The sequence below is a fragment of the Tetrahymena thermophila genome (assembly GCF_000189635.1).
Source record: "Tetrahymena thermophila SB210 genomic scaffold scf_8254378, whole genome shotgun sequence".
In the NCBI taxonomy this organism is placed as follows: Eukaryota; Ciliophora; class Oligohymenophorea; order Hymenostomatida; family Tetrahymenidae; genus Tetrahymena; species Tetrahymena thermophila.
The window spans coordinates 1-22,293 of NW_002476162.1; the positions used below are offsets into that span (position 1 = coordinate 1).

General features: G+C 21.5%; 9 protein-coding genes across 9 annotated transcripts; 4 read left to right on the plus strand and 5 right to left on the minus strand. All coding sequences in view use genetic code 6, as the record gives it.

Annotated features, from left to right (window-relative positions):
* Positions 1-469: 469 nt before the first annotated feature.
* Positions 470-1,531, plus strand: TTHERM_000614679 (transmembrane protein, putative; the record flags this gene model as incomplete). The annotated part of the gene is made up of 4 exons (XM_012800168.1): positions 470-667; positions 798-948; positions 1,158-1,254; positions 1,318-1,531. The coding sequence occupies 4 exons, from the start codon at positions 470-472 to the stop codon at positions 1,529-1,531; spliced, it is 660 nt and encodes a 219-aa protein (XP_012655622.1).
* Positions 1,532-2,076: 545 nt separating this feature from the next.
* On the plus strand, positions 2,077-4,143 carry TTHERM_00614680 (hypothetical protein; the record flags this gene model as incomplete). The annotated part of the gene is made up of 3 exons (XM_001024637.3): positions 2,077-2,467; positions 3,318-3,781; positions 3,838-4,143. 3 exons carry the CDS (start codon positions 2,077-2,079, stop codon positions 4,141-4,143), a joined length of 1,161 nt encoding a protein of 386 aa, XP_001024637.1.
* Positions 4,144-4,202: 59 nt separating this feature from the next.
* On the plus strand, positions 4,203-5,388 carry TTHERM_000614683 (transmembrane protein, putative; the record flags this gene model as incomplete). The annotated part of the gene is made up of 5 exons (XM_012800169.1): positions 4,203-4,591; positions 4,666-4,824; positions 4,871-4,998; positions 5,059-5,167; positions 5,277-5,388. The coding sequence occupies 5 exons, from the start codon at positions 4,203-4,205 to the stop codon at positions 5,386-5,388; spliced, it is 897 nt and encodes a 298-aa protein (XP_012655623.1).
* Positions 5,389-5,488: 100 nt separating this feature from the next.
* TTHERM_00614690 (WD repeat WRAP73-like protein, putative) lies at positions 5,489-7,488 on the minus strand (the record flags this gene model as incomplete). The annotated part of the gene is made up of 12 exons (XM_001024638.2): positions 5,489-5,646; positions 5,717-5,776; positions 5,827-5,955; positions 6,014-6,136; positions 6,191-6,260; positions 6,318-6,398; positions 6,451-6,585; positions 6,654-6,740; positions 6,790-6,893; positions 6,946-7,018; positions 7,074-7,319; positions 7,396-7,488. 12 exons carry the CDS (start codon positions 7,486-7,488, stop codon positions 5,489-5,491), a joined length of 1,359 nt encoding a protein of 452 aa, XP_001024638.2.
* A 2,166-nt stretch (positions 7,489-9,654) lies between these two features.
* TTHERM_00614700 (Ibr domain protein) lies at positions 9,655-10,764 on the plus strand (the record flags this gene model as incomplete). Its single annotated transcript, XM_001024639.2, has 1 exon — positions 9,655-10,764. The coding sequence occupies one exon, from the start codon at positions 9,655-9,657 to the stop codon at positions 10,762-10,764; it is 1,110 nt and encodes a 369-aa protein (XP_001024639.2).
* A 1,422-nt stretch (positions 10,765-12,186) lies between these two features.
* TTHERM_00614710 (transmembrane protein, putative) lies at positions 12,187-14,042 on the minus strand (the record flags this gene model as incomplete). The annotated part of the gene is made up of 6 exons (XM_001024640.4): positions 12,187-12,798; positions 12,863-12,994; positions 13,046-13,324; positions 13,382-13,720; positions 13,769-13,900; positions 13,956-14,042. The coding sequence occupies 6 exons, from the start codon at positions 14,040-14,042 to the stop codon at positions 12,187-12,189; spliced, it is 1,581 nt and encodes a 526-aa protein (XP_001024640.4).
* Positions 14,043-14,464: 422 nt separating this feature from the next.
* TTHERM_00614720 (Rab-family small GTPase) lies at positions 14,465-15,461 on the minus strand (the record flags this gene model as incomplete). Its single annotated transcript, XM_001024641.3, has 4 exons — positions 14,465-14,780; positions 14,904-14,919; positions 15,076-15,231; positions 15,332-15,461. 4 exons carry the CDS (start codon positions 15,459-15,461, stop codon positions 14,465-14,467), a joined length of 618 nt encoding a protein of 205 aa, XP_001024641.2.
* Positions 15,462-17,002: 1,541 nt separating this feature from the next.
* TTHERM_00614730 (kinase domain protein) lies at positions 17,003-18,507 on the minus strand (the record flags this gene model as incomplete). The annotated part of the gene is made up of 7 exons (XM_001024642.2): positions 17,003-17,064; positions 17,137-17,222; positions 17,377-17,660; positions 17,721-17,789; positions 17,840-17,895; positions 17,956-18,126; positions 18,192-18,507. The coding sequence occupies 7 exons, from the start codon at positions 18,505-18,507 to the stop codon at positions 17,003-17,005; spliced, it is 1,044 nt and encodes a 347-aa protein (XP_001024642.2).
* A 475-nt stretch (positions 18,508-18,982) lies between these two features.
* Positions 18,983-21,195, minus strand: TTHERM_00614740 (transmembrane protein, putative; the record flags this gene model as incomplete). Its single annotated transcript, XM_001024643.2, has 3 exons — positions 18,983-19,134; positions 19,195-19,424; positions 19,532-21,195. The coding sequence occupies 3 exons, from the start codon at positions 21,193-21,195 to the stop codon at positions 18,983-18,985; spliced, it is 2,046 nt and encodes a 681-aa protein (XP_001024643.2).
* Between the last annotated feature and the right edge of the window lie 1,098 nt (positions 21,196-22,293).

Below are 22,293 nucleotides of genomic sequence, written 5' to 3' on the forward strand. Positions count from 1 at the left end.
CCAACCCCAACCCCAACCCCAACCCTATTTATTTTTATAATAATTTAAGTAAAATTTCATTTATTTTTTAGTTATTTTAATTTTTATTTGTAAATTTACAAACTTCCTAAAATTAATTTAATTATTTAAATCTAATTTAAAATAATTTAATAAATTCAAAACAATTCAACACTTAACATTTTCAAAAAAACTATTTGTGATAAAATATTTTTTAGATTTAAGAGAAGCATAAAAGAGTTTTATGATGAAACAACAATAAATATTGAAAATAATCATTTTAAATTTGACAAAAAAAATTTAAGAATGTTTTATGCAATATTTTTTTATTGAAAGATTTGAGTTAATAATGAACAATAAATAAACATCCTTTTAAGATAAGAAATAAAATAAATAGTATTCTATCAAAGAAGTTATTAGATATAAAGAAGGAAAATATAAATATATACAAGCAGATAGCCTTAAGATATTAATGTTCTTATTAATTAACATAAGCAAGAAAGCTTTTCTTTATTAAATATTGAATTAATTAAAATATAAAGATAATTATTTAGGTAATTAATAACAATGGCTTTAAGAAGAATTTTAGCAAATTAAGCTAAGCTTAATTAAAAGTTAGCTTAAACTAATAGAAATTATCATTATGATTTTTGCGGAAGAGCCTATATGGGTATTTAATTTAGCATGAAAAATATGAAAAAATTTTCTTTGACAAATTTTTTAAATCATTATTTGACATGATTTCAATCTATTTTATTTGCTGCAAATCATTTCAATATTTTTAATTTATATTTTATTAGGTAATCCTGCTGTTTAAAGCCCTCCTAAGGAATTTTTCAATTATCATTATGTTCCTGATAATTACCCTGATGCTCTTTCAGGTTTTAGAATTGCTTATAGAGATCCTTTTGAAGTTTAACACGTTTTCGCATACGAAAATTGGGAATATCAGTAATAATTTAATCACACTTCTTAAATAAATAAGGCTAAATGAAATTGATAGTTTGAAAAGCAATAATAAAATATATAAATTAATATGTAGAAAAAGGGATATAAAATCAATTTAATCAAATGGATGAAAATTAATTCATTTTATTTAGCAGATATTTAATTTATCAAACATAAAATTTATATGCTAACTTAAATTTTCTATATAACAGATATGATGGATAATGGTGGAGCATGGGTTCATTGGCTTGTAATGTTTTATTCTTCTGCACACCTCTTTTCTTATACCTTATTCTATAAGTTGAAGAAGTAAATACCATTATTTTTTAATATTTAAATATTAATTACATTCTTTTTAATATTGATAATTAGTTAAACTCTGAAAAGAGAGGAGGAACTTCAAACAAATTTTATCACAACAATGCTGGTTTCTTCCACTTCTAAATCTATGACAATAAGCAATGATAATTAAGTTATTAGCAAATATAATTAACAAATACTATTATAGTTTGATTTCAATTAATTGCATTTGTTAGTAGCTTGCATTTATTTTCATTAAGATCTTTCAATGACTCACTCTTATTGATTCAACAGCTATATAAATAAACAACAAACTAACTAACTAACAATACATACAAAAAATAACTAAATAAATATATTCACTTTCATCTTTTTTCAAAAATAAATTATTTTAATCCTTTTCTAATAATGTTTATTTCTAAAATAAATATCCTAATATTAATTTTACTTACTAACTTAATTTTTGAATTATTATCGATGATTATTTTTTACTTGTTATATACACTAGAATATTAATTTAATATGATAATTTAAAATCTATAAAGATCTTTAAAGTTGTTAATACTACTTTAAAATTATAAAATATATTTTTTCATATATGAATTTTGGCATACATACTTCATACTATATGCATAGTGTATGTTGTTTTGTCTTATTTACAATACTTGCAAACGAATTAATGTATCTTGAAATATAAATTAGAAGAAGCAGAAAAAAAGTCAAAGAAACAAATAAATTTAATATTGATTTTCATTGAAGGGTAATATTAATAAATCTTTATCAAATAGTAATTGAAATTAAAAGCAAACCACATACTCAAAAATAGGAGAAATGTTTTAGGCTATTAAAAGCATAGAATTATAAACTAAGAGCTTGTTCTGCTAACTTTAAAATGGCTTCAAGAGAACAAGTGCATCCTAGAAGTTAAGATAAAAAATTAAATATCGTTCAAGCCGCCCTGATAAATTTAAATTAGTTAGTAAACTCGGAAAATTTGATTTCACAAAGCCAAATCTTAGTTTCCCTGTTAGCATCCCTCTCAAATTAAGCTATGTTTATCAACCCGCAAAGCATACTCCTAATTTGCCTACTCATGATTTTTTAAATTTTAAAACTATGACAGGAAACGAAATTTTGTTAAATCTTGAAAATTATGAAAATTTGAGACCATCTGAAATTTGCGGTGCATTAATCGAACTTTCCAAAAGAGAAGGACATGAAGGTAAAATATACTTAAATTAATTATAAAACTATAGATTTTCAGATTAAAAATAGCTATTATAGTTTTATCAATAAATCTGCAATCATAAACATTAATTAGACATATTTCAGTAGCTAATAAGACTTTAAACTAGTCAAAGTGCAGAAAAAAAAGCTAGTTTATTGTATAGCTAAGTAGATATATTAACAAAAAAGTAGCAACGAATTAAAAAAAAGCATATCAAATTAATTTACATAATATCAAAACTTTTACTTCAATTAAAATTTAAATCTGTTTAATATTTAAGTATAAAAAAATAATTGTAATAAGCATTTTTAAATGAGAATTAAATCATAAAATTAATTTAATTTTATCTAAGTCAAGTGATCAAAACGTTTAAAATTTTAAATAAATCTAAAAAAAATAAAAAGAAATTAAAACAATTTTAAAAGATAATCAGTTATAAAAATAACCAAACAATAGAAATAATAAATAGATAAAAGTCTATCAAAATAATTTCTAAAGCAGAACTAAACATGAGTAACTAAATTTAGCAAAAGATATTAATTGAATATGAATGCAGGTTTCTTAAAAAAACTATGCTGTTTCACCTAATTTAAATTGTTTAGTAACATACATAAATAGTAAATCAACCAATATAACAAAATTGTTATAAAAATTGAATTTTAAATTATGGAAATTCAACTTTTATATTAATTAAGCATAAGCTTACCTATTAATAAAAATGATTAAATGAATATTTTTGATTAAGATGTCAAATTTATTTTAAGGATAAATATAATTATTATAAAAAATTAAATAACTTTTGAAGTAATCTATATTTTAATTGATGATATTAAATTATAAATAGAAATCAATTGGAACGAACATGAATGGGTTGCAGCAACAACTGAGCATGTTACCAAAATGATGCCTACTTATACTCCTAGTGTAGTTTGCTATTTAATGGTTGCTTTCTAAAGATTGAGAATCACACACGAAAAGTTATGGAAAAATCTCACATTTGCTATTGAAAAGACCATTCATAAATTTAATGCTAAATCTTTCGCTTACACTTATATTGCTTACTTAGAAGACACTAGCAGAAGTTCTGAAGAATTCCGTAAGAAACTCGTTGAATTGTTACCAATTCACTTACATTAAATGAATCCCAACTAATTAACTAGATGCTTCGAATTAACTTTCGAAAGAGGTTACATGAACGAGTATCTTTTCGAATAACATTTCCATGTTTTATATTGGAGAAGAAACGTCTGGTTCGGAGTCAATAACATTATTAAAGTTCTTGAAATCTATCCTAAACTCAATTTTGTTGTAAGATTTACTCTAATTATTTTTTTTAAAATAATCAAACTATTTTTCATTACAAGGATGATTGCGATTTCTTTGAAGGTGCTATTCTAGCTAATATTCCTAAAGTTAAGACTCAATTAAATGAATAAAATACTAAAGCCTTAATTGAAGCAATCTAAGCTCTTGAATCTAAATACCCTGACTTAAAAATTAACAGCACCCTTAAGTTCTTAAATACTCATCTTACTTTCTGTCAAACAAAGCTTAAAGCTATCGAAAATTCTAAATTCTATAAAATAGTTCTTAACGATTTCGAATATTACAAGATTAAGGAATCCCAAAGATTAGAAAAAGAAGCCAAGCAAGCCGAGAAAACCAATTGATATTTAAAATAATTTATTTACAATAAAGCAAGCTTTTCTAATTGAAAATAACATTAAATATGAAAAGTTAGCTCTTGGCTATTTAGTTAGTTTTAGTTTGCAAAATAAAATATTAGAATTAGTTATGCTATTTATAAACTCTGTAATATTGTAAAGTTAGTTATGCTATTAATTTAATTGTGACAATTGTTATTTAAAAATAAATATGTTTAAAATTATTTTGTTAACACTATCGTTAAATTCTTTATGTAATTTATATTTACTTATCTTAAAATAATGATCTAGATAATTATTTCTTGCTTTTATTTCTTCTTAATTTGGTTAATTAATAAGTATTTCTACTTTGCTTTAATATCTTATTTTTCATAAGAAAATAAAAGTATTTGATCAAACAAACTCCAATAATAGGCATAAAAAAATTAAGCAAATTAACAAACAAAGAAATGGAGTAATTACTAAATTGTTTTATCTTTTCTTGCTTTGTAGATTAATTTATTCATTTATCTTTGATTTTAAATTAAGTAAAGACTCTGACTAAAAGCCGAGACTACTTAAAACAGCTGAGAAGCACAAATAGGAGTAGAATTAGGTTGAATTGTTGATCTAAAAATTAAAAGATAAATTTAAGTATAAACAATTTAGAATTGAATCATTAAGGACCTTTAATTAGTATTAATAAGAGTAATTTTTTTTAATGGTTAAATTTTAATTAATCTTGAACCAAAAGTAAAAAACTCAAGTTAAAAATGGAGTAAATGGAAGAAACTTACCCTCTAATAATCATAAATAGTTTTGCTTTTACATATTACATAAACAGAAAGCAAACTAATATTAGAAGATTAGGATTTTCAGTTGGTAAAACCAATTAATTCATTAACAAAAACATTATATTTTTTTCAAATTTATATATTAAAGGAGTCATGTGCACTTGCTACTTTTTGATGGTATTTTTTGGTGAGGAGTAAATGTTTTATCGAAATCTTTTATTGCACGATAGTCCTCAACAATCTTATTTAAGATAAAAGTAATTGTTAATTTTTTAATACTTGAAATTAAAAAATAATTTATTTATTGTCTAAGCTTTCTAGATGTTTCCCATAATGATTTTATTTTTTTACATTTAATTTAAAAAGATTTATAAATGTATTTCCAGACTCTTACTATACTAAATCTCTTATTGAGATAGAAAACTAGAAAAAAAAATTAATATAAACTGAAAAGCCTTAGCCTATTTAACTAAATTGAACTTCTGAGAAATAAATATAAAAATTTATAAATATGTATGTACATAGATTATTTAATTAAAACAAGTTTATTAATTAATTAACTAAGCAGTAGTAGTAATTCAATTTTCATATTCTTCCCTTTGCTCTTCTTCATGTTCTTCATTATACTCTAAATCTATTGGTGGATATCCTATAATAGCATCTCTTCTATCTATTAACACTAAGCATTTAGAATTCTTATTCCACAACACCTTATTTACACTGAACTATTTTCCATCTTTATTTATTTATTAATTGATAAAAGAAATATTATCTTTTAATCCTAATTTTGTTAGCTTTTAATTTACATTATGGTAATTCGCAAACTGATGCTCCGTCAAGTGACCAAAAGTATATTTTGTTAGATCCTATTTTATTCAAAACTTAATATAAAATAAGATTTTTATAAACAAAATACCTGCATATATAATTAAATTATTTGAATTGTGTGACCATAAAAAGCCTTTGACAGGATTTTAAAGTAAAATGATATATCTGAGTTCAAGCAGAGACACTTCCCAAATAAATACAGCATTAGGGAAACTTGCTATTAATTTTGATAGTAATAAATAATAATTTGAATTATTGCAAATATTTAAACATACCTGATTTAGAAGCTATATAATTCGCATTAAAGCTAAAAGTAACATCAGTTACACCTGATTATTACGATTTATCTGTAGATTGTTTTGCTCCTGGTAGTTTATTTATTGACTCATCAATTACAACTATTAATTATTAGTTTCAAATTAAAAATGCATTTGTTTTCATATTAATTTTACATTGTGTTGTAGTTCTATCAACTAAGTGTTAAGCATTTAAAAGGGTGCTATTTTATTCTCTATAAACTACCTAATATATTATTTTGATTAAAGCAAATTTAAGATAAATCTTTATAAAATAAATTACTGCATTAGAATATTCTTTAATATTGGCTTTATGTTCAAGTTCAGTGATTATTTTCCATGTTAAAGTGTTCACTAATCTGATCTATTTAATTTAAATATCTTACTCATATATAAATATACAATTTATATATTACCTTCTCATCATAACTTCCTATAGCCACAAAGTTAGGAGTATTTGACAATTCTACACATTTAATTCCCAAAGCATATTCATATGGTTGAATCCTTTAAATGAGACCATTTGAGGGGTGATAAACTAAAAATTTATACTTATTTAAAAAAAGAATTTCAATCAAACTATTTTTCACGCTTTAAACTAATTAATTAACTAACTTACATTTATAGAACTGTCCCAAACCAATATACTTCCATCATCTTTAGACCATTAAATATCGACCAAGTCCATAGTATCAACTTAAAAATGCTAATATTTTTACTTATATTATAGCTGAAAAATAATAGTAAATATTTACATTAACCAATTTCCAATCTTTAGTGTAATAAATCCCAATGTAATCCTTAATATCTCTCCTTTCTGCTAAAGCCATAAACTTACCATCAGAAGAAAAACTTAAACCTTTAGATTATTTTAAGTATATTTTTAATAAATTTGTAATACTTTTAGTTACCTTTATCAGTATACTTAGGATTTTTTATGAGGTATTATTGTTTATCAGTTAAGCTGTAAATAGTTGCTTTCATCTAAAATATATTTTAATATTTTTGATTATTTTAAAGACTTAAATGAAATAAATACTTAGAAATCTGAGAATGTAATTATACTTCTTGAGTCTGGTGCCCAAACTGCATGCAACAGACCACAAGCTTAGTCTACTATTTTACATATCCATTATTCATCATTAAAATTTTTAACTTCAACTGTATTGCTATTAGATTATACAACTAATATAAGCTAATTATCAGGAGAGAATTCCATGTGAGTAATTATATCTTAGAATGAGTAAACATTTCTATTAATAAGCTCTTAATTTATGTCTTTAATCTTTTAATTTTTTTAGAATATATTATAAATATAATAAATCAGCTAACCTAAAGGAGCTTTAATCAAAGTATTTTACCAAAATTTTAGATCCATTTGATATAGCAATCAATGATGAATCCTATGAAAAAATAGCAGAACAAGCTCCTTAAATTATGTTTGAAAATTGCATTTTTGTATTTTTATATTAATGTCTAAATTGAATAAATTCTATTTTTATTAATTAATTCACTTATTTTGAAAATTATTGTTGGATTTGTTAGCTAATGCAAATTAATTAATAAAAATTTTAAATTTCTAAATTTTTTGAATTCAATCCATCAATTATATCTATCTATCTATGCTTTCTAAGATATATAGTATTTTATTCGCTAAACAAAAACTGGACATATCAGTTTTTAAAGTAAATAAAATTTGCAATATAATCTAATAAATTTCTATTTTTAATCAAATATATTTTGCTCTCTTTGAAAATTAGCTAGTTCTTAATATAAATAATAAAAAAATGCATAGTTTTTTATATATATAGATCATTTTTAAACATTTAATAGTAGTGTTAACTACATATAAGATAATAAGACTTGTATTTCCTGAATAAATAAAGGCTTTTTATACACTTCTCCTTTGATGTTGTATGAAAACGTCAAAAAATCCATCTTTCATCTTTAAATATGGATTAAAATGAATTAAATGTGAGAATTTGTTAGTTAATAAAACATAAAAAATAATTGATTAAAATTGGTATTTAGAAGTAGAATAAGTTCAATATTATATAAAAAATTTTAAATTTCAATATTTAATTGTAATAATATTAATTTTATTTGTGAATTAATATATTTATATGAAATTTTAATAAAATATTTTTTTCGAACTTTATTAACAGCTTAAATAAAATTGCACAATGTTTGAATTTTATTAAAGTTTTTTTATTAAAAAAAATGATAAGCAAAAAATTTTAATGTCATAAAAATAAAAAATATTTAATTATTTTTAAATAGTTTGTTTCTCCTCTTAATATATTACAATAAAAAAGAAGTATTGTTATTTATCATGATTTGATTTTTTTTAAGGTAGTAAAATTGGAAAAAATTAGATGAAAATATATAACAATTAAGAAACTCTTTAAATATAAATTGAAGATAATATTATTAAACAGCTAATCAAAAAGTTAAAAACTTAGAATTTACCAATACCAATTTTAGATATTAAATTCTGATAAATAATAATATTATCAAAATTTCTTTTTATAATTTGATCTTTTTTTTAACAAAACACCATTTTAACGCTCACATTTAAAAGAAAATAACTTAAAAACGTAAATTTTAAAATAAATAAATAAAGAAATATTTCTAAAGAAATGGTTAGAGGCTAGAGGAGCTACTAAAAATATAGTTTATTTTTTAAATAAATCAGCTTTATACACTAATTATGAAATAATTTCAATCAATTTTATCTCATTTTTTAATAAAGCCATATTTATTTTAAAATTTAAAAATAATTATTTTTCTACTCTCAAAAATATAAAAATATGGAGTAAAATTGCACACAAAATAAAGCATTCTTTCTATAAAACTATTTAAACTTATAACAATACTTCTTAAAATACAATATTATTCATAGTATTCAACTCTTATAAAGAAATGTAAATAAAACAAAATGATTTTTAACATGATATTAATTAACAGTATTCTTTGTATTCCTTTTTATTTTAACTACTGTTTTTGTCTATTTTTACTCTGATCTCCCTCAAATAGAAAACAATATTAATAAAAAAGCTTCACTTAATAGATATATTACACAAAAAAAAATAAATTATCTCCTAATATGTATTTTTAAAAAGCAAACTACCATTGTCAGCTATTAATTTTCCATGCTTTCTTAATTACTGAAGAATCAGATGAATTTTATGTGAATTTAAATAAAATTTACATTTTAATTTCTTTTTTTATAGAAAGGAGATAACTATTATTATAAAAGAATATAAATGGCACTTTATATTTTACTTATATAAAATATAATTTGACAAGAAATAAAGCTTTTTATCATTTGAGTAAAGATATTTTGAATTTAGCTGCTAATTTTAGTTGAAATTAAATATTTGGACTGTATGTGAGATATTTCTAATTTGATTTAGAAGTTTTACATGAATTTTACTTTTCTTCTAGCAGATTTTAGGTATTGTCTTAAGGAAGTTGTTTAAAAAAGTTTACTTATATCGCGACAAATTATTTAATTCAGAAAAATAATTAATTATTTATTGATCAAAAACCAAAATACAAGAAAAAGAAAATAACATAGAATCTTACCATAAAAAAGTAAATATATACATACGTTTTAAATGTAAATGAGGAGATAACAAAGTGATACAGTAGAGAGTATGCAAACACCAATAGCTGCAACTTTTATTGAGTGCGAAATATGTTTTAGTGATTTTCAAAGCAAATTATAGCCAGGATGCATTGAAGGCGACTATGAGTGTACTAGTTAAATGTGCTAATAGTGTTTATCTTAATGGATTATAAAGCAAATCCATGACCTCAACTTTAACATAGAGAGCAATATCTTTAAGTGTCCTAATTAAACATGCAAAAAGCAAATTCATGTTCTTGACAAGTTTTTAGAAAGCCAAATGGATGTAAATGAGAAACTCCAAATTGAAAAGGAAATGACACAGAAATACTTATAGATTAGCAGAGATACTGTAAGCTGCCCAAAGTGTAACACATATTTCATTGGGACAGATGCTTTCTGTAAAGGAGAATACAAGTGTTTGGAATGTCAATTCTAATGGATCGATAAATCAAAAATAGAAGTTAGCCTTTTCACTTAGAGATTCTATCAAGAAGTGTTTACATACATTTTTTAAATAATGTTTACTCAATACTGCCCTAAGTGTGGAATTAGCATACAAAAAAATGGAGGATGTCTACATATGACCTGCAAGAAATGCGATTTTGAGTTTTGTTGGTTATGTAAATAAAATTATAACACTCATGAAGATTTAAGATGCGTCGCTTACATTTTTACGATGAAGAGTCTAACTATATACGTTTTTTTCAATATACTTGTTATATTTAACTCAGAAATGATCTTCTACTCATCTATATTTTGGATAATATCTGCCTTCTTTAAGTTTATTTATTACAACCTCTTCATTTTAATTGCTTGGTTTATTCTAAGTACATTTTACAGTTATATCAAAATGCTTTAACCTTCATTGAAAATAGGAATTTACTAAAAAAACGAAAAGAAAAGAAAATGCTTAGCTTTGTGTTTTATAATGATAATTTCAATGGTTGTTTTCCTTGGACTGACATATTTCCTCGAGCATTCTCTCACTAATGTTTTGACATTCTGCTTCTATGAGTGTATAGCACTCGCAGCTGCATATTTGCTTTATAAATCGAGATAATTTTTCCATTAAACATGGTTGAAATATGTCTATTGAATTGAAAAAAGCTAATTAAATCCATAGAGTTTATTTAATATATAAAATAAATTATTTCAACAAAATTAATTAAATCCCTAAAAATAGTCATATTACCAAAGTCATTTATTATTAGTTGGTTTAAACTGCTACAATTATCTATTTCTCAAGCACTAAGCTAACTAATTAACAAACATTACTTACTTAATAAAATTTTACTTTATTATGTTTTCAATTAATTATTATTATTATTAATTTTTATTAAATAATAAATTTTCACTTTCATATTATGCGTTTGTATTTCTAATTAAAGTTAAAATACTAAAAATTAAAAAAAATGTATTGTCTTCTTTATCTAATTTTAAGGTGTAACATTTATAATTTTTTAAATTTCAATCCAATAGTTCATATTAATTTTACCCATTCCTAAAAAAATTACAAAATATCTTTCAATTTTTGGTATATTAACTTTTTATTTAATTAATTTTTGTGAGAAAATAAATAAATAAACAAATAATTTATAAAAGTTTTTAATATAGAGGAAAAACATAAAACCAAAAAAAGAATAACAAAGAAAAGATTATTTTTAAGTTTTTGAAAGCAAAACTGTTGATTTCTCTCCTAAATCCTCCTTAGTTTTTAAATATTTTAAAATGATTATTATGATTTAAGTTGATCCCAATTAAGTATTATCTTAAAAATAAAATAAACTATCATATAATCAGATTAACAGTTTTAATGTTAAAAAATAATCTTTTCAAATATTCTAAATATCTTTCTATTCTTAGAAAGGGATATTTCAAAAAAATAAAATAAATGCATGCTAGCAAACAATAACGCAAATTCTCTTTTAGATTTAATAAAATATAATTAGCTATTATTTAAAATATAGGAAGCTTCATAGGCTTGAGAGGATGAATGTGTGTGAGATTGAGCTTCTTTGAAAATTTTTGAAAAAAATAAAGATAAAAATTTAAATAAAAAAATTCAAATAAATAAAAATTAAACAAAAAAATTCAAATAAATTTAAAAAATAATTAAAAAAATTAAAATAATAGACAAACAACAAAAAGCAAATTACAAAACAAATAAACAGAATAAAATAAAATTTGTAAATTCAAATAAAAAACAATATATTATAAAATTTTTTATTTTTATATTAAAGCCAAATTGCTGTTAAAATTTTTAAATATTTATTTTCAGAATTATTTGAAATAAACGTGAGAAATGATTAAAAATACAACATTGAAAATAATTAAACTATTTTGATATCATTTAGAATTTAGAAAATATTAATTGATTTTTACTTATTTTTCATTTAAAATATGATATTTTTTTTAGTTTACAATGATAAATATTTTTTAATCACAAGGAAAGAAAAAAAAATGATTTGCATTTAATAGTATTTTGACTAGATTATATTAGTCTATTTTTAAGTTTTTATCAAATAATTTTAATGTCTTTGTCTTGTTTTATCAAATCAGTTAATTCTACATCCAAATAATATCCTTTAAGAGCAAAAAATTATGGCTTTAACTTTAGTTTGACAATTAATATATCGATTAGTAAGTCTATTATAATCATTATAGGCACAGATATTGCCCAATTAATATAATTTTAATCACTCCAATTTTACATTATTAATGAGCTAACTATCCAGAAACATATCATCAATCCCATGCAAATCGTATAAAATATGTATGTGTAAGTATGAGATTAGAACTGAGATTTTTCAATTTATTGAATAAATTCTTCATCATCTTTGTTGTGTTCAGAAGCTTTTATAATTTTTATCTAAGAATCCAAAATTATTTTAAATTTTTTATAGTTAAGAAAGTTTAAGTATCCTAATAAAAAGCAAGGAGGCCAACTAATGAAAACACTTACAAAGCTAAAAATTACAAAAGAAAAAATCTATGAGCTATTCTATTAAATTAAGATGCATTAAATGAACATCTAAAATGTGATTTGAGTAAATAGTAAAGTAGTCCTACTATTTTTATTAAAGTAAACTCTATGCTCTACTTTAAAAATTGAATACAAAGGAATTTATGTCTTTTAAATTAATGGTAAAAATGATTAGTTGAGATATGTTGTTTGTTTAAAAAAAGAAAATTACTTTTAAATTGTTTCTGTATTCATTTTAATAAATATTTTTATAGTTAGGCCTGAAATAGGCAGAAAAAAAGTAAATAGTTAATATCACTAAATACCCCCAAAAGCCATAATTACTATTTACATAAATTTTTTCCTATTATAAAATAAATGCTAAATATATTAATTTTTAGATGAGTTAACTTACATACTGCTGATCAAAACACCCAACTTTAATGATAGGGTTTTTATTAAACTGCTAAACATCTCTCAAAGCACCTAATAAAATATTTTATTACCCATAACTTTAGTAAAAATATTAATAAACATCATCTTGCAGTAAAAATATTTCATCGAAAACAAACCAGTTAACATTTTCTTAGGCACAGTTTACAGCTATTTATGACCCGTGATATTAAAAAAATCCATGATTATATTTCAGGCTAAAGTATTTTTGAAAATCTGTTGAAGGATTTATATTGATAGTCTATTTATTTTTAGTTAAATTTAAACAATCAAATATTTAAAAAACGTTTTTACTTACTTATTAATTATTTGCAAACGGGGACAATAAAAAACTTCCTTCTAAATACCAGCTCATATTTTATTTTCCTTATCTGTTAAATAGAAAACTAACAGCTGCTTAGGTTATTGCTTATCCATTTTCGCTATTTTCTTGCTAATTAGTTGTACTTTATGCTTTCATATAAAATACAAGTTCAACATCAGGAATAACAGACTGATATACATCTTCATACATGTTTTTATATAATCTTCTATGTCGTCCCGGTGTGTATATTTCAATACTTGTTAGATTAAAAGTCTAAATTTAGTTGTTTGTGTCTTTGGCAGTTATTGAAATACCTCCATCGCTAACTGAATACTATTTAATTCCTGCAAATTAATATATATAAAGTATCCAAATTTATACCTTTTTATGGTAGTCTGCTTGAGAGACTGAAATTTTGATATCCCTTTAATCAAAAATAAAATAGAATGGATAATCAACATCATTTTTGCACGAATAATCTTGTTTTATATAAATTGGAGATTAATTTTCACCCTTTTTTATAAAAACAATAGGTTATCAATTGATCAATTTTTTATTTATTTAATACAAAGCATTGTATGTTAAGTTATCCTTACGAATTAACAAGTAATGGTAATTAAATTAGAAGCAATGGTAGAATATATTATTTAATCATTCTATTTAAATATTTAATAAAAACTTCTTTGTTATATTAATTTCAAGATATGTTAATTTATTTATTTATTAGAAATATTAAATGCAAGTAATTTGATTTTATTCCAAATTCAAAAAAAACCAGAAAATTTAACAAAAATAATAATTTGCAAACAGTTTGTTTACTTAGCTTTAATTATAATAATCAATTTTAAAATATCTATTTTATAGTAAGGTTAATAAATATACTTTTGATATGTTTTTGATGAGAAGTTGTTTAAGCTAAAAGCGAAACCAAAAACTAATAGATTTATTTATCTATAGAAAACTAAACAAAATATTAATATCAAATATATAAAATAAATATTTAATAATAGTAATTAATATACATATACACTTTTGCTAAATAAAGATTTCTTTTAATTATTTTACTAAAAAATTGGATCAGTTATGCTCTGATTTTTTCTTTTTTATTAATTCTTCAACTATCATATTAAATATTCTATCTATTCCTTCTCCTGTTTTGGCTGAACACTCAGTAAACAAGAAGTTTTTCTCTCTAGCAAATTGCTCTGCCTTCTATGTTGAAACTTTTACCATTTCATAAGGTGAATCTATTTTATTACCAACTAGAGCTATAATCATGCCTTCTGTTTTTGCTTTATCTTCAAGCTCGTTTATCCATAATTACAAACTATTGAAACTATCTGCATCAGTCACATCATAAACTAAAATGGCTGCCTAAGAATCTCTATAAAACCTATAAATTTAATTATTTTTATTATTACATAAAATCTCTTTCTCGCTCTTTTAAAATAATCAAAGCCCATTTCGTATTTTTACTTACTTTGGCTTCCACAAAATATTGAGAATTAAAATTTACATGGAAAGGATTGAGCCTATTTTTTTTTTAGAAAATATTGTTAATATTTTACATATATTTTTGAAAATTTATTAAACAAATCAATAAAACCGATAAAAACGTGTAAAATGATAAAGTTCAACAATTTTTTTGTTCTGGTTTAAGTAAAAGTTAAAAATGATTAATAATTTACGATATCTTTCATCTCCTGCTGTATCCCAAATATGCAAAGACAAAACGGAATTATCTTATAATGTAATATTTTTTTCTATGTATGCTGCTCCTAATGTTGCTTGGTGGGCTGGATCAAATATTCCTTATTTAAATCTTTGAGTGATTGCAGTTTTTCCTTTATATTAGATTAAATATATTCTATAAAAAATGTTTCAAACTAAAACTGCTAAAATAGCTGTTTAAAATTAATTCTAGTTGCTATTTTAATTGAATACCTACTGCTATATTTCCTAATAATACTACTTTTGCCTATTATGCTGGTTTTTTTTCATCCCTTAATCTTAATGCTCTCTAGCTTTTACTACTAGATGATGATTGTGAAGATCCTCCGCATACGTTTCCCATTTTTATTATAAATCTATAGCTAGTATATTTTAACTTTACAAAGAAATATTCTATTTTTAACTTATTAACTCTCTCTTGCCCTAAGCTTAATTTCTTTTTCGTTTTTGTCTTAAATTTTTTTTTTCTAATCAAACCTAATTATTTTTTGTTCAAAAGCAAAAGCTATTTTTGTGAATAATATCCTTCTTCTAAAAATGTAAAAAAAAAAAAATTGAAAAATTAATCATCAGCTAATTTGATGTTTTTGTTTATAAAAACAATATAGTTAAAAAAATTGGTTGATTTCTCTTTAAAAATATAATAATTTGCAAAACAATAAAAATATAATACAAAAATATATTTTAACAAATAAATACTACAAAATTAACTAAGATATTATTTTAGTTTAATACGAATTGAATGCTTTGCAAATATTTAATTAAATTTATTACTATTGTTTTTTTCTAAAATTTTTAATTATTTATCATTCAATTATTCATTTTTTGTAGTGTAAATGTTAATAAACGATCTAAAATTTTAAATATTAGTATAAACTACTTAATTAAATATTTAGTAATATATCTGCCTCCACCATTTATTATTTAAAAGGGATAAAAAATAATTTAACTTACAAATTGATTATTATGATAATTATATTTAAAATTAATATATTAATTAATACATGTAGTTAAAATAAAAAAGGGTTTGTTTACAATACACTAATTAATAAAAATTTAAAAAATATTTATTATCTATTTTTTAAATTCATTAGTTGATTGGAATTAGATACCAAGGATATTATAAAATTCTATTAATATATTTTGAATTTCTCTCATAGTATTTATAAATAAGTTATTTATTCCAAGAAAATAATTAAGATTGGCTTTAAGAATACTCAAGTAATTAATACCTATATGTAAATGGTAAACAGTTATTTTTCAAAAATTATCTTGATGAAACTGTATTTTAAAAGCAGAAAGGTAAATTAAAATTTTTAGTTTAAAATTTGAATTAAAATGAATAATTAAATTGATTGATCCATCCAAAAACTAAGGCTTTAAATTTATTTTTGAGTCTTTAGTAAGTTAATAAGAGCAAATAATGGCTAATCCTTGATTAAATTATTGAAGCTTTTATAAATACTAAGTAAAATTAATTTTTAAACTAGAATACTAAAAGAGAGTACTAAAAAGTATCAGTGTAGATTATTAATATTTATATGTTTTTAATATTTATTTTCATAGCTTTAATAAAGAATTATATAAGCCAATAATTTAATTTATTTTAAGCTCTTTAATAATTATTAGAAATTATTTGCTGATTTATCCAAACATAACTATATCTTGATTACATTTTTGAAGCTTGCTTTTATAAATAATAGATAAAGTTAATTTTTAAAAAAGAATACTAAAAGGAGGATTTAAAAGTAAATAATCATTTTTTTCATTCTTTCTTTTTTTGATAAGTTTTTTTATATCAAACGTGCTTATTGGTTAATTAATTAATAATTTATTTATGTGACTAAATATAAAAAGATTTTATTTTATATTTTTTCCTTCCGTTCATTTGTCTTATTTTTGCAAACTTATTAGAAGTTAATTGAATTGAAGTTATTATTGATCATCTTTACATATTTATTTAATTAATTAATTATTAATTTAAATTATAAACTTTTTATAAAAGAAAAATAATTTACTTGGTTTAGTATATTCAACCTTCTTGATTAATCCAGGAGTTGTTTTTGAATCAAAGAACTTTGTATCAAATTTTTTATTTTCTTCTCTAAAATAATAAAAAATTTAAAAATAATTTTAATTTAATTTAAATTATCAATTTCCAAAAATTTTAAAAATTAAATGAAATAAGACTTAAATTAATGAAGATGGAGAAAAAATAAGTATTTGTGAAAATAAAATAATAATCTTTAATTCTTTACTTATTACAATCTTAAGGTTTCAATTTTAAGTATTTTAAACAGTTTTCGTCATATTAAAATTATTCTATATTATAGAGTAGTTAATCTGGGTCTAGTCTTTTTTCTGCTACATGATTAACCATATTACTTAAAATATTTTGAATGAAATTTTTGTTTTCATGGTATTTTAATTCAGGAAAAGCCTCCATTAAAGACTATGTATGCAATTTTTATACTTTTAATACATCAAAGTTATTTTAAGTTAATATTTCAAGTACTAATACTCCTATTGAAAATACATCTACCTATTTATTTTTTATTATTCTTATTAAGTTAGAATAAATTTATAATTTATTTTTAAGTACTTTAAGAGTATATGGCTTTTAACCATTATAAACTTCTGGAGATTAGTAATAGATGTTTCCCATCAAAGTCTGTATAAAATGAATAAATTAATGAAGTATTTGAATAAAATTTAAATTACATAATTTGTATTCTATAATTTAGGATTTTTGAGTTAATGAGATAGTCCAAAATCAGCTTTAAAATTAATTTACATTAAATAATGAATAAATATATCAGTTTTTAAATAGCTATTACATAAAACAAACATCTTTTTATCAGAGCTATAAAGGATATTAGCTGGTTTAATATCGCTATGTATGACATTTTATTAATTTAAGACTTGTAATGCTTTCAACAGCTAATAAGTTAATGCTATCACTTGGATAAAATTAAACTTATTTAATTTTTTGATGTCTTCCAGACTACCTATTTGAAATAATTGGGTTTATGATTTTTCTAATTTTTGTATTTTTTAAAAATTTATTCTATACAATCATATAATTCGGTGACAATAGCTTTCATTTTTATTTTTTTATCAACAATTTGATCTACTTTCTGAATCACATAATCCTGACCTTTTAGTTTTTTTAAAATTTCATTTTCTTTTTCATAATCATCCTTGTACTATTTATATATTTTAATTGCTACAGAAGTGTTATCTTTCGATGCTTTGTAAACTAATGAATAATCACCTTCACCTAAAATATTTTCAAGCTTATATCCAGGTTTACTTAGAAATTAGGTTACTTTATTTTCATTTGTAACATCGCTTTACATTTATTTAGAATTTCCAACACAATTCCCCATATTCAAATATTTTGATAGGCTTGACCTTTTAGAATATTGATTAAGCTTTAGAAATATATCTTTAATTGAATTTTAATATTCAAAGAAAGTATCAAAAGTTAATAAAGTAAATTAAAATTTTTAAATTAAATTGATGTAAACTACAATAGATAAATAAATACAATTAAGATATTAAACTAACTTCAAACAAAAATCTTTAAGATTTCAAATTCATTTTATACAATAAAAATAAATTATAATGTCTACTGTAATTAAGGTTATAAATTTATCACAAAAATTATTTTTAACAAACCTTAATTCATTAATAAGAATATGTTATTTTAAAATTCTTAGTTTAGTGTAGGTATAAAATATGAAAGTTTTAGGTATATATTTTTTTAAATTCTGATGATATAATTATAAAGAAAAATATATTCAATATGATTAATTTTTTTGAAATACAATATTACTTAACCAAAATAAAAATTTTTTTTTTTCATGTTAAAGAAGAGTAAATTCTTTGATCTATCACACTTAAATTATTTTGATTTTTGCACTTATTAATAAATTGTTTCATAAAATCAATTTACTTATCAATCGATAAAGAAATTGCAAACTATTCTTCAAAATAGGTCATTTTACTATCTACTTATTTTTTATAATTAAAATTAAAATTAAAGATTCCCTTAAAATATAAAATGATATTACCTTTAATGTTTGTATTATTTAAGTGTTTTACGAATTCTTTTGAGCAACCAACTAACTTTAGGGCAGCTAACTGATCTTTACTCAAAATAATCATGACAGCTTTCTTCAAAAATATTAATTCTTCAATAATTTTAGAAAAATCTATTATATTATCAACTTATTGTCCAATTAATTAAATAGCTTTTTTATCTAATCCTAAAGACTCTTAATAATTTTATTATTTAAAAAACCTATTGAATAAAATAATTAAATTAATTTTATGAATCAGAATATAAAAATAATCAAATTTTATTTCTTAATAGAATTAAAAGAAAGTTATCTAACAAAAATTGGATACCTAAATTTGAATATCTTATCCTAAGCAGTCTGTAATGCTGGTTCTTCTTGAAGTCCTTTAATATTTTCAAAAATTTTATTCTCATGCACATTCTTAACTTTTATGTTTTCTTCTGTTTAATTTAATTATGTGCTTTATTCATTTACTTCATTAAAAATTGTAGTATTTTTGCCTTTTTTAATAAATACAGGATTTTTTTATTCAAATTATGTTTAAAATGAAATTTCTTTGTTTATTCTTGGTGATCTTTATTTATCATATCTATTTATTTAAGGGCTATTAAAACTTAACTTGGATGAATCTCTCTTCGACTTAGTGGATGAACAGGGTGAGCTAATGATATATTTTTTTGATGAATTAGTAAAATTTTATTAAATTTCTGTATTGAAATCTTCTTTAACTTCGTCTTTTATGTTATTATTTATTTAGCTTAGAATAATATTAGCCTCCTTTGTTTTTAATGTAGGGATAGAAACAGATTCATTAATAGTTTGCTCATCTAAGTCTTCTTTTTAAAAATTTTGTTCTTATTAAAGACATTAACTGTCTTGATATCTTTTTAAATTTGGTAAATTGTTTTCCTAGCACAAAACTTATGAATAATTATCTAAGAAAATATTTTTTAGAACAAGAACAAATAAATCTTGTTTTATTAGTCTCTGTGCAAAATATTTTCCTATGATTCCTAAGCACATTAAGAGAGTAAGAGTACTATTGCACTGGGCTAGAATTTAAGGAAGAGTTGGGTATTAAATAGAAGTATACTACTAAAATTCATCCAAATCTATATGAAATTGAGTAAAATAATTCAAGCCTATAACATTTTGAACTGTATGTGTATCAAATATCTAAGTGTTGACTGTGTATGATATTGGGGAGTTAAATGTTTCTGAAGTCTGTAAAATTGCTCCTTATTTTACAGAAGTAGATTATTATTATAATTTGAGCTCAGATATTGCTATGTTTGTCGTTGAAGTTAATATAATTTAGCTTCTATAACACTTTTCAATGCTTTTGGTTGTTGTATTAAACTGAGATACTTAGATTTTTACTTTTAATAATGTTGCAGGATTGTTGATATATTTATCTATTTGATCAGAGCTGGCACAGTTGTTGGGGATAAATGTTTTTCTACTATCAGTATCTTAGCATCTATAGAGTTAAACCATAACATAGGAAAATATATTCTAGTTATTATCTAATGCCATGGTGTAGTTTTTAGGTACATTTGAGAAATCTAAACAATCAAAACCAGCTAATTGAGGATTCTAACATTTAAAAGTTTTCAACTACCAAACTTTTTGACCACTATTATCTTAGTAAGCAAATTTAGCTAAAGCTACAACATATGTCTTATTTTATTTCTGTTGAACTTCATCAATTGTGTTCAATCCATTTTAGCTTAGTTAATATGCAAAATAATCGCTCTATAATCCTACATTTATTTAACCATTAGAGATGAATGTTTGATTTTTAAAAATAGGATCAATTTAGTTAGTAAAAAACTGAATGAAGATTTCAATGAAATAGAGTGCGGCTATAACAATTATAGATATAGTCAAAAACGCACCAATGAGAGTTCTTTTTCTTAGCCTTTATTTCTAAGAATTGAATTGAAAGGTTTAATAAAAGATGTCAAAATTTTTAATAAATGTGAGTACCATAATTAATTTTTTATTATTTCTTTGTTTATTATTTGCTTTTATATTTATATTAATTTAATTAATTTAAATAATAATTATAATTATTAACTAAATTGAATGTAAAAATTACTTTTTTTAATTTAATTTATGGTTAATAAAGTGTTAGAAGTAAATTTAAAATTAATTATCACTGAATGCAATTCTTTTATTTTACGATTAACAATCTTATCAAAAACAGTTTAGTTTAAAAAACAACTAACTCTAATAAAGACTCATTTTAAAAGTAATATATAATTATTAAAGATAATAATTTACTTGATTTAGTATCAAACATTTCATATTTATTAAATAAAAAAGATATATTTTAGTAATAGTTCTAGAATATTTGAATAATATTTAAATTTTAAGGATTTATCCGTATTAATATTTATGAAATGTTAGTAAATTTTAAACAATAAAATTATTTTTCTTAAGTTTCATTTGAATAATTGTGACAGTTTTAGAGCATTTTAAAAGGAGATAAATTAAAAATTAATCATTAATTTTGTTTGTTTTAATTTTTAATCAAAAAAAGATAAAACATTTACCACCAATCAATTATTTTTTGCTAACATGTATTGTTTTTACCAGAAAGTTCTATATTATATTAGTTTTTTAATCATATAAGCAAATAAATTTACATGAAATAATACTATTTAAGAATAATAATAGAAAAAGATAATATTAAATTAAAAATTACCTTAAAAATATAAATAGGAAAAATAGAATTTACTTTTCCACAAAAAAAAATAAAGTTATTGCTATTTGCTGCATTTTTTTTTGGTTGCTAAGAAGTTTCTATTGAAAATTAAATAAAATATAAAAAAATTAATTAATTATAATTTTTATGCTATTTTATTTTAATATGTTTACTTTTTAATTTTGGAAAAATGTGGTAGTTCTAGAGCATTTTTAAAAGGATATTTTCAAAAGTAATATATAATTATTAAAGATAATAATTTACTTGATTTAGTATCAAACATTACACATTTATTTAAATTTTAGTAATAGTTCGAATATTTAAATAATATTTAAATTTTAAGGATTTATCCATATTAATATTTATGAAATGTTAATAAA